The sequence below is a fragment of the Pleurodeles waltl genome, chromosome 6 (assembly GCF_031143425.1).
Source record: "Pleurodeles waltl isolate 20211129_DDA chromosome 6, aPleWal1.hap1.20221129, whole genome shotgun sequence".
Taxonomy (NCBI): Eukaryota; Metazoa; Chordata; class Amphibia; order Caudata; family Salamandridae; genus Pleurodeles; species Pleurodeles waltl.
The window spans coordinates 1610555665-1610572706 of record NC_090445.1 but is presented as its reverse complement, the minus strand read 5'-3'; the positions used below and the strand labels follow the sequence as shown (position 1 = coordinate 1610572706).

General features: G+C 41.8%; 1 protein-coding gene across 2 annotated transcripts in view; it reads right to left on the bottom strand.

Annotated features, from left to right (window-relative positions):
• The window catches only part of LOC138301234 (collagen alpha-1(II) chain-like), a 1268735-nt gene that overhangs the window by 688183 nt on the left and 563510 nt on the right, over positions 1-17042 (bottom strand). For both annotated transcript variants that reach the window (XM_069241494.1, XM_069241495.1), the window contains exons 20-21: positions 9174-9227; positions 8994-9038 (exon numbers count right to left, since the gene is read on the bottom strand). In XM_069241494.1, coding sequence (XP_069097595.1) covers positions 8994-9038; positions 9174-9227 — 99 coding nt within the window. The remainder of the gene's footprint in view (positions 1-8993; positions 9039-9173; positions 9228-17042) is intronic.

The following is a 17042-nucleotide window of genomic DNA, read 5'->3' as shown; positions in this document are numbered from 1 at the left end:
GAGGGACTACTCAAAAACGTCCTGATTCAGTAGGACACTTGGGAAATATTCTAAGGTAAAGAATCTGCAGCTGGAAGTCTCTATCAGCTGAACAAGATACTTAGCTTTAATAACACTTTTACTGGTAAAGGCTATCTAACCGCAGATTCCTCACCTTTTGAATACCTCCCCAGGCATCAGACTGGATCCGTAAACTTTTAGATAGCAATTCCTTCCAGCATCAACAGGTGCGGCACATGACATTAGGACTTCTTGTGCCTACCCATCTTGTGCGGGCATAACATCAGAACTGGTATATAAACGCTACCTGCTCACACTGACATCAGTTTCTTTCTGTACTCTGTCATTGCCAATGGACTTGGAGCCTTAAGAAACAAACATTAAAAAATAGTGTGCCAACTTTTAGTACTGGAATCTTATCTACAGATTATTATATCATTCCACAAAACAGGGAGGCGGGTGGGTAGGTGAGGAATATATGGTTAGAGAGTCTCTAGTAGAAAAGGTGCTGCTGATGGTAAGCAACGTGTTCTTCTGATAGGGGCTTCTAACTGCAGTTTCCTCACTTTTTTAATAGAAACCAAAGCAATACCTCACAGGTGGGGGGTCTGTGGAAAGGCTCAAACCAAAAAATCCTGCAAAACAGATAGGTCTCCTGGCGTGGCTATCCAGGCAATAGTGCTTGGTAAATATGTGTAAGGATGCCCATGTAGCAACCTGACAAATGTCCAAGACTGGCACACCATGCACTAGCGGTGTGGTAGCATCCTTTAATCTGGTAAAGTGAGGGTTAAGCCTTCTGGGGGTTTCTTTTTACCAAGTCCATAATAGACCTTAATAAACAATACAATCCACCTAAAAATGATTCTTTTTTGCGCTGCTTTACCCTTTTTGCACTAGAGAAACCAACAAAAAGTTGTTAATTTTGTCGAAATTCTCTGGTTCTCTAGGTAAAAACTAAGAACCCTTTTAGGAGCAAGATAACAGTCGCTCCTCCTCTTTTGAAGGATGAGGTGGTGCATAAACGGATGACAAAGTAATGGTTTGTTCTATATGAAAAGGCGTAACAAACCTTAGGATGGAATGCTACCCATGTCCGAAATACCGATTTGTCAGACAAAAAGGAAACATATGGAGGCACCGATAACAGAGCCTTAAGTTTGCACACTCGCCTTACCGATGTGATGGCGATGAGGAACATAGTTTTCAATCAGTAACCTTGACGGACAACTATGCATAGGCTTTAAGAGTAAACACTTAAGATAGGCTAAAACCAAATTCAAATTAGACTGTGGTATTACAAATGGGACAGGAGAAAACCTATGAATTTACTCCTTCAAAAAACGCATCACAGCAGGTGATATAAAAACAGATGTCTGATCTGATAACTAGGAAAAAGGCCAAAAGAGCAGCTAAGTAACCTTTAACTGTGGCTACAGCAAGACCCTGCTGAGCCAAATATAAACTAAAGGATATTAGAAAGAAAAGTATGTATATGATGGGAGGAACACCACACTACAAACTTATCCCAACATCTTGCATAAACAGATTTGGTAGAAGGATGCCTGGCTGTCAGGATAACACCAATTACTTTGGGAGGAAGATCAAAAGCGATAAGCTGTCACCACTCAATCGACATGCATGGAGGCATATGTTACACAGACTCGGGATCCTCCAGAAGGGGTAGCCAAATGGAGGACAGATCCTCATGGGTAGAAGTTTCGGGTGCCACACTCTCCTCCCCTAATCTGGGGCCCCTAGGATGACTTGGGCCAGGTCTTCCCTGATTATAAGAGGAGTGGCAACTAGTCTCAATTTCTGAAACTGGTAACCCCAGTATTGCTTTCTTAGCTGTGAGTGCCATAACCTCTCCTTGAAGTGTAGTCGAGTGGTCCTCTGGAAGCTGTTAGACTGTGAGTGGCATGTCGGGTGGATAGGAAAGGTAAAGTAATGAATAACCTCTTTGTACCATCTTCAGTACCCTTGTATCTGAGGTGATGCTCCTCCAACAAGACAGGTAAAAGGCAATATGTCCTCCAACCAGTCGATTGTGAGATTTCAAGATTAAATTAGAAGGGTTTTGCTGCAGCAGCAGCTGGAGGAGCTGAGGACTAGCCTGAACATTGCCCTTGACTGCCTGAATGTTGACGGCCTGCTCCTCTACCACAAACCCTAGGGAATTGCATCTCTGTCTTTGTACGAAGACCCTTCTAAAACTATGAAATGTAGGGGAAACTGCAGAATCTGAGTAGCCAAGCCCAAAGATCGAACAGTACCTGTACTATCCTTGCATTTTTCAAAAGTTGTATCTGCTTTTGCCCAAAAAAACTTAGAACCATCAAACGGCAGATCCATTCATGACTGTTGCATATCAGTGGAAAAACTCATAAGGCGTATAAAAGCATGTTGTATTTTTACTATGCTACATCATGGTTTCTAATCCAGCTTTGGCCCTTAGGTTTTGTGTATGCATCAGCACTTTAAGTTCCAACATGAAAAACTGTTTCTCACTCTGTGGCATTGGCGCTGACAATTGTTTAATCAAATATATATATGTAGTCTGTATACATCATCGGGGGATGTGGTCTTCAATTCTGAGGAAGAGTTTGTTTTTGGATACTTTGCAGACTGTGTTTTTCTTAGTTTTATGTTTACTGTGTATCACATTGAAGTTCTGTGGTAAAATCAACAAAAAAGATGCAGCCACAATTTCAAAGTGAAGGGCAGTACAGATGCACTAATGGATGAAAGAGCATACTATGAAATGTATGCAACTACAGTATCAAAAGGAAACAGTACAGATGCACTGACACTTACAATTGCACTACCAAGTGGAAGGGACAGTAGAGATGCACCAAAACATGCAGTAGCATTTTCAAGAGGAAAGACAATAGAAATGCACTAACACCTGCAATGAAACTATCAAGAGGAATGAAAGTAGAGCTGTACTAATACATGCAGTGACACTGTCTGGAGGAAGAAGAGTAAAGACGCACTCACACATGAAATAACATCCACTATACGAGAAAGAACAGTAGTGGTGAACTAGTGTATCCGCATTTGAGTAGAAATACCAAAGTGCCAACCACTAAAAATAAAATGGCTTGGAGCATCATGGAATGGTGTCAAAGGTGGACAGATAGAAAGACTGGATAAATATACTACCCACATAGAATGAATGTCTGTTGTAGAATCGTGGGTATGGATAGATGAACAGTAGTATGGAATGTGTTGAGAAAGAAGTCAATTGAATGGGTTTTGAAAACTGTGCAGTGCCAACCTGTTCACTTCGCTTTGAACTGTATTTTCTCCAATGACCTAAACAGTCTGCAGTACTTGGAACCTTGGTCATGTGGAAGGAAGCTGCCTTAAAATATAAATTATAAAGAATGGGGAATCCCTGTGTGCTATGAAGTTGGGACAGTAAGTATTGTTGATGCCCCTTGAACTATACTCTCCTGCACACCAGTGTCAATCTAAATACATCTCTACAACCATGCATTAAGTCCTCAGAAGTTAGATGACATGTGCAGGCCCTCCTTCCCCTTTACCTGTGGGACCAGCCAAACCAAGTATCACAACAATGTCAACTGATCTGTGCAACTAATACCAGTTACTGGACGTACCATGCAAAGAGCTCAGATGCCAATTGCTGACTGCCATGCAGACTTTAAGCCAGAATGTCGTGGCCCCATATACACCTTCCCAACTTATTGTTTTATTTTATGGTATTATTAAAGTGCACATTCACCCCTATGTACTTTGGTGCTAAAATGGAAGAAAACGGAGGTAATTAACGTGCTGCTGAATATTCACCTCATCGTGTCAGTCATAATGAGGAAAACAACCACATTTTAACACTCTTCTGAATTCAAGCATTTTTTATCCACTCTAAGCGAGAGAGGGAGAGAATTTCACAACTTGGCTGCTGCAAACCAAAAAGGATCTGCAACCAAAGTTTTCTGTTTAAGGGCGGGAACATTGAGGCACTGGGCCTTTGAGGTTCTTAGAAAGCAACTTTGCTTGTAAGTAGAATCTTCCATAAAGAGGGATTATCTTCCCTTCATAAATAAATTTATGGACTAAGCATAAAGCTTTACATTTTGCCCTCTGGGCAACTTGCAGTCAATCCAGTGTTACCAAGCTAGAAGCAACAGATTTTTTTACGTTAAAAATTAACAAGGCAGTAGCATTCTGAACTAGTTGCACTTTCTTTAATGATTTTACAGGTAGGCCGAGGTAAATTACACTGCAATTGTTGAAACTGAGACAAAGGCATCACAAATCTGCATTCTTTGTGAGTAACTGGATAAATGAAAGGTTCTCTTCAAAGATTGCAAATGGGAATCACAGCTCCCCACTCCAGGCTTTATTTGATCTTCTAACAACAACTTGGAATCAATTACAAGATTTTACTTTTTGGATAGATGCATGTTTCCTGCTTATTAAGGAAGGCCAACAATTGTGCTCCCAAATTTGAGTCTGTCTAGAAGGTAGGAGAACCTCAGTTTCTCTCCAGTCAAAGTTTTAGTCCTTTAAAAGCAATCCAAGTTTGCCCATTAGCTAGAAAATTCGAAGAGTGCCAAACTCAGGCCGGATCATATGGATATACAATCACAAACAGCCCAGAAGATTGAATCAGTTTATCCAGTAGAATCTTAAATAAATAATAATTCCACTTGAGCAGATCGCTTGGACAAGAAAATGCAGAATGAGTGCAGCAATCTTAGAGCCTCTATCTTATCTAACAGGATGTTGTGGTCCACTGTCTTGAATGTCAACAGATTCAGCAGAATTACTGCCACAGAGAAATATTGACCAGGGCCAGTTCAAATATGCTCTACAACAGGAACAATCATAAATTCTGCAGTACACCCTGTCCTGATTCCTCCTTGTGATGGATATAAATGTGCCTAGGATTCCAAATAAAATGACAACTAATTGGCAGAAATGGTATTTGAGACCATGCCAATAGTTTTCTAGGTGATGTGTGTCCACTGTGGCCTTTGTCAGCAATGGAATGACTTGCATGGCTTTTAATGTCAAAATCATGTCAAAAACTGTAGTAGGTGTTTCCACCAATAATATTTTATGTAATTTGGGTGGTAAAATGTTGGCCCCAGAGCTTGAGTGTTTATTCTTCTTAATTAATTACAGCAAAACAGTCATCCTCATTTAGTTTTATACACTGATTAAACTCATTTGAATCCATAGATGCTATTAACATCTATCTGTGCGTTAACTTTAACAATTTTCTCTTCATGAAACTGTGCAAACTGATTACTTTTCACATGTAAATCATTGTTCATTTCACCACTAGGATGTTTTAAGAGCTCTCTAATTACCTGAAACAAAGGTTTTAAAATACTGAGCAGGTTTAAGATATGTTCAGAATAATGACCGATTTGGGCTTTGATTAAAGCCCTTTTGTAAGAATAACTTGGTACATGGCATTGGTTTTTAGGCCTTGCATGAAACAGTGCATTTACTTTTAAAAAACCTAAACAGTGCTTAGATCCTGCCCATTACTTACTTCATGGCTTTATCATCACTCTCATTTCCTCGCTTCTCATTGGTCTGCTCAGGCCTGTTTCACTTTCTCTTCGTGTGTTTATCTCCTTGATAAAGCATGGGCCAATCACTGATTGTCTTTATTAATGTCCTTCTACTGCTCGCACCCTGAGGTAATTTAAACTTTCCTCCAATAGTTGCTGGTCGATGCTGCCCCTCCAGCCCCATTGCTTGTTGCCCGGTTCATCACCTCCACCTCTCTCCCGCATCATTGCTTATTGCCCTATTCCTCCCACTCAGTTGCTTATTGCCCTGTCACTTCACTCTGCCTCTCCTGCCCCATTGCCCTTTCTTCCCACCCCATTTCTTGTTGCCCTGTCCCTTCCGCACCAGTGCTTGCTGCCCTGCCACTACTGCACCGGAGCTTGGGGCTACTTTGCTCCCACCTCCTCCCTCCCATGTTATTGCACGTTGTTTGAAAACTGCCATGGATTCTTGTAACCATAGCTGAGCTGAAACCGTCTCTTGCTCACTAAAATTTGCACAATGTTTTTTGACTCAACGTAAAATGGTAAACTCTGACAAAAAATGAAGAAAAGAGCAACACGTGCTAAAAATACTCTTGAACAATCAGATGAGAAAAGAAGCATTGTGTACAGAAGCTCAATGCACAAGCAAAGTCTCCTTCTCTGCTGGTGGCCATTTTGTTAGCAATGGTGCACAATGCAGTCTCCAATACCCCAGCTACACCCTCAAACTCCCTACCCCATCAGTGAAACTGGTTACAGACACCTGGCGCCCTGTGTTTAAGGGGCACATCTGCATTATAAGATCACTGGTGACAATCAGAGGAAGTGCTGTTTCTTAGCCACGATGGGTAAAGGCGGAAGCTTAACCTTACTGCAGTCCCAGCTACTAAGAATAACTGCCCAAAAAGTGGCTCCTGTGAGTGTGCAGAGCACTAAGGGTACTATGATAAGCAGCAAACAGGTGTTTCATCGTTTTAAAACTCCCATCGGCTAACTTGGCCTCTTTAGCTTATGAGCATTTCAAAAGAAAAAAAAGATAGGACCCAACCAGCTCTTACCACCTCATACTACTTTTTTCCCTTTCATTTCAGACATGCTTCACAGCAGCCACACTGCCATACAATATGGCGAACATGGCCAAAACACACTGACATAGCTAACAGCTGCGCACAGGTGAGAACTATTACCTTTGTCAATGCTTGTTTCATTGCACTTCCTATTACCTGAGGCTAATTAATGACTTCTGAGAGCTGTTTGTGCATCACAAAGTGTGGGAAGGAGATAGGGAAACTAGCAGGAGGGAAACAGAGCAAGCAAATAAACACAAAGTGCTTTAGTGGAATAATCAGACCATCAGTTATGATGAGAGTAAAAATATAGAAATTCCGCAGGACAAAAGTTACAATTTCCTAAAATCTATATACTGGGTCGACTGTCAAATCAGTCTACTTATTCATATTTAAGAATATGACATTGCAATACAAGACAATACAAGACAATAAACCCCTGTCCCCCACCATACACATCTAGCAGAAGCTGTGGATATGCCAATTCTTAAGGGGAACCAACCACTTTTTTTATTAAGGGATATCAAACTCAAGCATCTTTTATGGGTATTACAACTTTAAAAATTATCTGGTCAGTTAGACTTAATACTTGGACTTAACAGACATGTTCTACAGACGTCATTTTTTGTGCTCATCTGTGCTATGTACCCTCATGTTGTGCATGAGAGACAGGAAGACATAGGCTGGTAGCAAACTCTCTAATGATAGAAATGACAGTGCTTAGCTTCACTTCTTGAAGGCATTTCCTGGTCAGCGTTTTGTTTTTCTTTTATTTGTTGACGTACCAGGCATAATTAGCATTTGTCTACTTCCTCTACCTAGTTCCCCAAAGGATAAGAAGGGAAATTTCCTCTTCATTGAGAAGATGTTGCTCACCCACACTTGTTCTCTAAATGCTGCAGCAGTCATAGAAGAAAGATAATGCCTCTGCATATCTACTCCATATCTATTCCCTATGGATCACAGTGTTGGTGGCTTCTGGCATACCTCTGGTCTGTCCCTTTTCTGCGGTGATGCCAGGCTGAGACAGCGCATGTGCTGTCAATTGTGAGACATTTTGTTACCTAAAAGGGCACTTAGAGCCTGCCCATTGATTACCACTGGTTGGCTTCATTGTCACTAATTTGCTGGCTCCTGTTTGTACTCCTCTTTGGACAGTGCATGCCGGCTTCACTTCCTCTTGGCCTCTTCCTCCGCATGGCCCAAGTACTGCTCTGGTGGTTTGTGAGTATCCTTCGACTGCTCAGTTTCTGACCAGGTTACTTTTAATTCTACTTTCAGCATGCACTAACAGTGCATGTGTTTGCAGGCTGTCTCCCCTCCTCCTCTCTGTCCTGCTCTGAGCCACTGCTTACTTCTGCCCCCCATTGTTGCTGTTTCTCCCGTTATGCCCCGCATGTCTTCCTCCCGTTGTTGCTTGCCCAGTCCCCCTCTCCCACCCCTATCATTACTTGTGCTGTCCCCCTGCCCTCCCTCTCACTGTCATTGTGTACCCCCGCACCGCCATCCCACTCCTTCATTGCTTGCCCCATTCTCCTGTACCACTTCTTCTTTATTGCTTGCCCCCTCCCCCACCTCTTCCTGTCATAAACAAAAGTGCTATGACGTGGCTGCACTGATGAACGACATGGCTAAAGCACATTGACAAAGTCAATAGCTCTTCTGTAGGGAAGGTCTATTGGCTTTGCCAATGTTTCTTTATAGATGGGAAGTAGTGCTGACACCAACAGTGGTCCAGTTTGTTCTCTGAAGTCATCAAGTAGGCATTTTTGTTAGAAGACTATTTTATGTGGTGCATATTTCTACACTTTCTATAGTGTTTAGGGATTTCTCTTCATACCAAGGACAATATTTTTATTGTTTATTTTTTAAAATTTCTTTATAATGTCTCTTTGAAGAAAAACACATTTAAGTATTATCTTCACTCTAAACACCATGCTGTCTTTCTCCTCAGTTTTATTCCTGAAACGTTTTCATATGAATCTGTCACATCCCTATAGAAACAGGATGTTGTGGTTTTTAAGTGTGTTTGAGAATTGTTTGACAAACATATTTAAAGTATTTATCTTTAACTGTTGGGTTATAGTGTTGCACCATTCTTAACCACACGCTGAAATGTCTATGCCAGTCATTTTGTCATGGTACGAATAGAGGACCGGGGTGCATTAGAGAGCCCTTCATAAAAAATTAAGTTGTAGAACAGCTCAGGGAGAGATCAGCCAAGGCCATCCAGCTTTGTCCAGCACTTGCAAGGTTTCAAGATTTATATATTGCCTGGGAGAGAAAAGGTCGGAATAGACATACTGGTGAACTAAGGGAGAAGCGTAAGCTTCAATATCATTGGAAACTTACAGAGCCCATTATTTATAACACAAATATAACCTACCTGTGGGCCTCTGGGGCCTGGTAGACCTGGAGGGCCCAACTCCCCCTAGAAGACAACAAATATATTTTAATTAAAGGATGATGAATGATGCAAAGAACGACTGTAAAAGTGGATAATCTGCATAGTCCTACCCTCATTCCAAACAGGAAAGTAGAAATGATATGAGGTTCTGATATGTACCTGTGAACCATTGACTCCTTGTTCTCCTACATCGCCAGGCTGTCCAGGGACTCCCTGCAAAAATACAAAAAAAGTTATTGGAGAAATACTGTTTGTAATGCCTGATACTATAAGAAGAATGAAGCAGCAGCCGCTGATGTCAGAAGTACTAACACACCAAAGGCTCTCAAGAAACAATAAGCCCTTTATGTAGAAAACTGGACCCTTGTTTGCAGTACCCCCAACTTGTTGCCTGATATCTGATGCTAACTTGACTGAATGTGTGTTGGGATCCTGCTAACCAGGCCCCCAGGTCCCTAGGCCCCAGCACCAGTGTTCCCACAATTGGCACACCCCTGGCACACAGCTAAGTTCCTTGTAAAGGGTCCCAGTGGTACCAAGGGCTCTGTCACTAGGGAGGGTCCCTAAGGGCTGCAACATGTATTGTGCCACCCTAAGGGACCCTCCTGCTAACAGATGCACACTGCCACTGCAGATTGTTTGTGCTGGTGGGGAGAAAAAGGTAAAGTCGACATTGCATGCCTCTCAGGGTGCCATGCCCACAATCCACTGCCTGTGGTATAGGTAAGTCACCCCTTTAGCAGGCCTTACAGCCCTAAGGCGGGTGCATTATACCACAGGTGAAGGCATAGCTGCATGAGCAATGTGCCCCTACAGTGTCTAAGTCCATTCTTATACATTGTAAGTGCATTGTGGCCATACTGAGTACATGAGCTGAGAGTTTGTCATTACGAGCGCCACAGCTCCATGATGGCTTTACTGAAGACTGGGAAGTTTGGTAACAAACTTCTCAGTACAATAAACCCACACTGATGCCAGTGTTGGACTTATTGTAAAATGGACACAGAGTGCATCTTAGAGATGCCCGCTGTATTTTACCCAACCCTTTAGTGCAGGGCTGACCAGTCTGTGCCAGCCTGCCACTAACAGACAAGTTTCTGACCCCATGGGGTGAGAGCCTTTGTGCTCTCTGGGGTCAGCAACAAAGCCTGCTCCAAGAACATGACACATCCTGCAGGACTCCAGCAACCTCTACAAACCTCCAGAGGACTGCCAGACCAGCAAAAGACCAAGAACTCCCAAGGACAGTGATTCTGTCCAGAAGAAACCTCCAAAAAGGACTCCAGAATTGCCCCGGATCTGCAAGCCCTGTCCACTCTGCACCTGAAGCCCATGGCCTGGGTCCAGGTGGCCCACGAGTCCAGAGAAGGTCCCTTGGTGATTCCAACATTGAGTCCAGTCTGGGTTGACCCTCCTGGCCAACACAATGACACCTACAGCCTGAATCCAGCAGACCCCCTGACAGCGACTGGGTCTGATGAAGATTCCCGATGCCCAAGGAGACCCCTGCACCCGCAGGCCCCTGGCCATGAGGAATCCAACCGACGATCCAGCAATGTCCAGCGGGTGCCTGTCCTGCCTGTCCAGCCTTTGTTTTCCCGGAACTGACCCTTTGGACCTAGCCTGCACCATCTTTTGTGACTCCTAGGGTCCCCCCCCCATTGAAAAGTAGCGAGCACCCAGCTCTGTGTTTGCACCTGCACCTGTCCGTACCTGTGCTGCTGAGGGTGTGTGTTTGGTGTGATCCTGTGCATGCCCCACCGGTGCTGACCTAAACACACCAGGCCTGTGTCCTGAAACCACAGGTACTTACCTGTAATATGCTTTCTACCAAGCAACCCCCGTCCTCATAGAATTCCATTACAAACCCAACGCCAACTTTGACCTCTGCACCCAGCTAGTCATGTGTTGCTGGTGGTGCACTTTAGGGGTCAGCCTAAAGTTTGACCTGTGGACATCCTAACCCCGAAGACTGAAATTGTAGATCATGTACTTACCTGTTACTTGTGCTAACACTTTTCCCCCTCGGGACTCTATTGACTTCTATGAAAAATAGCACTGTGTCAACTTTTGAAATAGAAAAGTGTTACTTGTAAACTGCTTTTTCTGCAAAAACACATATGCTTGATGCTTACTGACAACTGTAGTTACCTGCAACAACGTTTTTCTGGTTCTAATAATAAAGTAACAAAATATATTTTTACTATGTATTTATATAATTTTGTCAATTGGCCTTGAGTAAGTTATCGAGTTTATGCCTCATTTCTTCTGATCTGGAGGATTAAACAGGGCATCCACCTACTCTCAAGAAGCAACTGGTGAATCAATAACTCTTTAGAATAAAATGCACTATAGGACTGGATTCACTCATCCAACTCACTCACTCACTTACCCCTCTGTCAGAAAATTGGGTGTCTTATAAGGTGCGGTTGTGCATTACCACCACGTAATACACTTTCCAACCCCTTTAAGTTCAGTAGGTTTCATCTGTAAAAACCTCAGCTCAACCCATGTAGGCGTGGCACTGAGCAGTAAGGCTACACAGAGGAACTTACACAGAGGAACATCTGTAAAGCATTTAAACATCGTCAAAGCAATTGAAAAAATCGGCACAACACTAAAGGAAACCGACACCAATTTATAAAAATAGACTGTATTTTTATAAGGATTTAGATACTAGAACGGAAAAGATCCAGAGGGTTCTGGAAATATAGATTTTACAAGCCATGATAAATCAAGGCGATTTCCCTTAACTGCAAACAAACATTGGCAAAGTCAAGGAATTTGACACTTGGAAACTTTTTCAAAGAAAAACGTAGGTAAGTGTCAATGCGGTCGAGTAGAAGTACTTTGGGCAAAGAATTTCGCCATGGAGCTCGTCAAGGGGTCCATAAAGGTCTTTAAGAACAATTACTTTCACAAAAGAAGTAGTCCTTCAGCAGTTCTAGGAACTTTATTGGTGTTGCAATGGATTCCTATGGAGTCTTCCTGATGCAAGGAAGAAAGGATGCTGAAGATGCTCTTAGGATGCTGTGGGTGTGATGCGGTCGACAGTGGTCTTTCTACACGGATTGCTCAGTCCACGAAGATGGTGAGGGGGGTCCTTGTTGTAGGGTTGACGTGCCACGAGGTCCCATCTGGTCTGGGCTAAGTCCAGTTGCCACTGGACTACCACTCATCCCCAGTGTCAGTCACAGGCCAATCCTTCCTGGTCAATAACTCACGGACTGAGGGTCCTGAGAACTCTCATACAGCACTCCTGGACCCATCAAAGTTGGGTGCAACTCTGTGTGTCCATTCTTGGTGCTGCTCGTTGGTGCTTGAAGCTACCAACGTGTCCCAGAAGGCTTCTTCAGCTATTGTGTCCCCTGTGCTTCAAACAGGATGCCAGTCATCCAGTCACCATAGTAAACTGTATTGATTGCCACTCTGTGCTCTATGTTCTTTGTTTAACACCAAGGGCCACATTCTAAGAATTTGGGTGTGCTAATATTATTTGGGGAAGTACTGATTCTGCACAGTGAGGCTTTTACCATCGAATTCAGAATTTTCCTGAGGTGAATAAAGGAGTTCGCATACCCAGTTTCCACAGATTGTCCATCTTTCTGACCAATTTTCTCCACAAAGTAAAAATTTTTTGCAACTAAATATAATAAAAGTTAGCTTGTTCACAAATTATAAACTAAATTAAAATAGTATGCACATCAGTCGGTATTTTAGGGTATGTTCAATATTGGGAGCTTATTTTTAATTCCGCACAATGTTAAAACAAACATTCTTCTAAAAAAAAAGAAAACTTGGATACGTCAATGCTTGACACACAAATCAAATAAGAACAGAACATGTAGTAATTTCGTTCAACCTGTAATACCAATTGTGTCCAAAACCCATTTGTGCTTTATTCAGAATTAATGCACAACTCTCCATGAGGGCCCAAGTCAATGCTTAATTAAAAACTGGAAAGTTGGGACTTACTTTGAAAACAATGGCTTGGCAAGAGCAAATATTAAATGGTACAGAAGCTCCCACATTCCAGTGTTACTCTTTCTTTCACCCAGTTCCAATCTTAAGAATATGCCCTTAATGTGTGTAATGTTTCAGCAGCATTGTATCCCTTTTGCTGAGAGCAAAAGTAATGTAATAAACATCCTAACTAGGTATAATGTCTCCACTAGAATTGGAGAAAAACTGATGGGCTCAATGCACAGACTGGGTCATCATCTAGATGGCAGACACTGATCTAGAAGTTTACCCTTCATCTGCCTTCCCAGGACAGATCATTCGGAGATTTGTTTGAAAACTACCTTAGACCGATCCCAGAGGCTAGATGTCAGGAATTGTCTACTATACCAGAGGCAAGTCATGGAATACATGTAAAGCCTGCCTTACGGCTTATCCATTAGATCTAGCGCAGAGCAACAAACCATAGGTCATTCGTAAAACATTGAATTAATGGTTCCCTTGTGCTCTAGACAATGCCTTCCAGTAAAAAAGAGAGATCTTGGGTCAGGGAAACCTGTGGCAACTGGAAAGGAAATTATAGTGTGGATTCCATCTTGTATCGAGTTCTATTTTGTGACACCCAATAGAAGCCTGCTGGCCTGAAACTGAACTTGCTGTATGTTCACTGTAGCGGCAATGCCTTTAGAAATGACAGTCATGAGTGTACAATGACAAACCAATGCTATGCTTTATTAGCTGATTTCATAAGTCCCTATGTAGTCTAATGTTTTATGTCAATTATTGATCGGAAGGCACCTACTGTAGGTATGCCCTGATTAGCTGTGTATCTTTGTGCGATATGAACTGTAACCTATAGAAACATCATGCAAACGTCTGTATTTCAAGCTAGTCCCAAGAGGCACTAGGCTCTATGCAGCTGTTATACAAAGTTACACTGACACCTTACTGCTGGTTTGTTTTATTAAATATTAGGCTTCTACAATTGTCCTGTAGTGAGAAGGATAAGTTGTGCTTTGTCATGCATCATAGAAAATATAAAATAGCAGAAGCTAAAACATGCACTGGCCCTGATTACAACTTCTGCAACAAATAATTTCTGAACAGTTTCCTGACCTCAGGTCACAATCTGCTGCTGTGACAGAAGTTACCCTCAGCCATTACGATGACGCTGATATATATATTTTTGGTGGATGCCCAATGATGGGGAAGGCACCTCCACCTTTTTCCAATTAGATATCTCAATAGATTTTGACACCATGGGCCATTACACCCTCCTTCACTAACATAGGGTGTTGAGTTGTGATGGGCGAGGTTTCTTTAGCTTCTCACCATTAACTTGCTCTAGGCCTCTGCAGTAAGCCCACTTCAATTTCATTGGCTTAACTTATTTATGATTATGGACTTTATTTATAAACTTATGCAGACAATATGCATAATGTTTTGGCCACCCCAAGCGCAGCACACAACCTTAAGTACTAACTTCCAATGGCTGCCATCTAGATCTAGTCAAACATTCTGAAATTGAACAGCAACATTACCAAAATCCTGGAATGTGAAGACCAGGCACTAAGGTCCCCAGACATCTGACCAGTATCCTTGGAAAACATGCCAAATTGGTTGTGCAGAACCTGGGAATTCTTCTCCATACGCATTTGGGATTTCTAGCCAAATTAGAACTGTAGTGTAATTGAATTCATATGAAGGACATTATATTTTCTTCCTAAAACCAGTTGCTGCCGTTTAGCAGGATTTATGACATTCTTGAGGATGAAATGTTGTAGTGGGCTGTACATAGGTAATGACATATTAATTGCAGCACCCACAGAATGCAGAGCCCAAATTGATCACCTAAGTTAAAGGTATGATTAAATGTTCCTATAACTAGCTTAATAACATTGGTTGAGCGCAGAGAGGAGGGTTCAATTCAAAACCCTCTCTGTTGTAGACCGGGCTGGTCATGGTATTAGTCTTGCCTCTCTGACCAACATTCACCACCCTGTCTAGCCAGTGTCTTTTTCACTCTTGCTTCTTTCAAAGAGTAAGGAGACAGGATGCTGGGATTCAGACATAGCAAGCAAGCTGTGGAATTAACGTATTTGGGTCAACGTCTGCAGATAGTCAAATGACTTTTCGGAAGAGACCGAAGACATGAGTTTTTGTATCCTAAATCTGTTTATGCTATGGTAGGTCTGAGTCTATTAGTCCTGTTAATAGATTCTATCCTGTACTGCAATTAAGACTTTGGGCAAGCTTCCACTGTATAAAACATAAATGAAGTACCAAACAATTACTATAAAAGACTAATAGGTGCAGGAAACAAAGCCTTACATTGACTTTGATGAGTCATGTCAACAAAATGTCTCAGTGAGAAAAATGATCACCGCTGACATTTTCCATGGTCTCTAGGTAACCAGTCCAAATCATCATCACCATTATTTAGGGTGGAGGGTTGTCTTATATTCTGGGTTGAGAACTAACTTGTTGGGATCTGCCTGTAGTCTTATCTTTCATTCAAATGTCAGCTGGACTGACTCTGCCTTCCATCGATCGGTGCCATCCAATACTGACTAGTAGTTTTGGTATGTGCTATTTATATGGTGTTAGCATCATTATTGTTGGTGTTATTTTAGTTACTTTTATAGTCATTGATTCCAGGACATTTCTTCACCTTGTGGTTAACCTTTACAATCCCTCTCCGTGTGTCCACGACCTCCATTTCACCAGCTCTACACCTGATCTTTTTAGATACAGTATTTGCTTTCCAAATATGAAAGATGTGCCTACGTTTAGGCACAATCAGATTATTCCATTTATAGACTTGTAATTGTAAGTTCATTTACACTATACAAGCCGCTACGCTATAGTGTTTATTTAAAACACAATATAGTTACAATATAAAGTAATATTCATTGCACAAAATATGGTTTAAAATACAAGTACACATGTTATCCTCCTCTTAGCATTTCTTTTCATTCTGGACTCAATTTATCTTGATTCTTGAGTACCTACAAAAATGCACCTAGCTTATGACAGATCGTAATACTTTCAGCTTCAATCAATTATTGGAATACTATTTCCACTGAGGGAAGGTTACCTTTACTCCAGCACGTTTTTAATAGCCGAGAAGGTGATATTTCCGATTCTTAACACCTAAATAACACAGTCCAGATGTACTCAACGTTCTCACCGCATACTACACTGGCAAGCTTCGAGTCTGAAACTAATCCAGGCTCCTTCCGTTTCCCAAGTTGGGACCTTTCCAAGTCTAAATCATAGTCATAACAATGGTTAGGCCAGTATCGACTTTTGAAAAAATATAAAACTTGTTCAATAGTTCCTCTTACATGGCTCGTGGACACCACACATTTTTCCCAACATATTGTTGCTTCTTTAAAACTCCATTTAAGCTGACCTTTGTTACAGCCACACAGAGTACTTCATTCTTCATTTCATTTAAAAGCAACCGAACCTCACAGCAGCTAAAATAGTCCTTGTTGAAATTGTCCCGTTCCCTATGGCATCTTTAACAAGAAAAGTCTTGTTGTGGAATGATGATGAACCTGCTGTGGGAATACCTTGGATTATAAAAAACCCAACTCAAGTGTGTGTGTTTTAGGAAAGATCGCCATGCAACTTTAATCCACTGTAGCTCTTCTCTACTCCTCCGTAACTTGACCTGACCAAAGCCTCAGGTAACAAACCGGTTACCTCATTTGCAAAGTAGGTCATAAAAAGATGGTTCTCTCCCTTAACAAGAGTCCAATAGTTTACAATCATTCAAAGTGGCATTTTCAGATCTCTGGGGCGTGGAGGCTACTTAAACCATGTCAGTGCATTTGCTATGATCTCTGAAACATAGTAAATAACTCTCTAATCTTAATTGTCATACCTGAGATATAGATGAGACCTCTCTACAGTTGGGCAGAGACATAAATGTCTTGACCTCGGGATGGTTAGAAATCCACTGTGTCGCATTTTTCTCAGCACTAAAAATCTAATTTGTTATTGAGCTTTTGTTTCTCATTGAAATGGCACAGGAGTTTTAGCCATGTTAGCTCTCGTTAT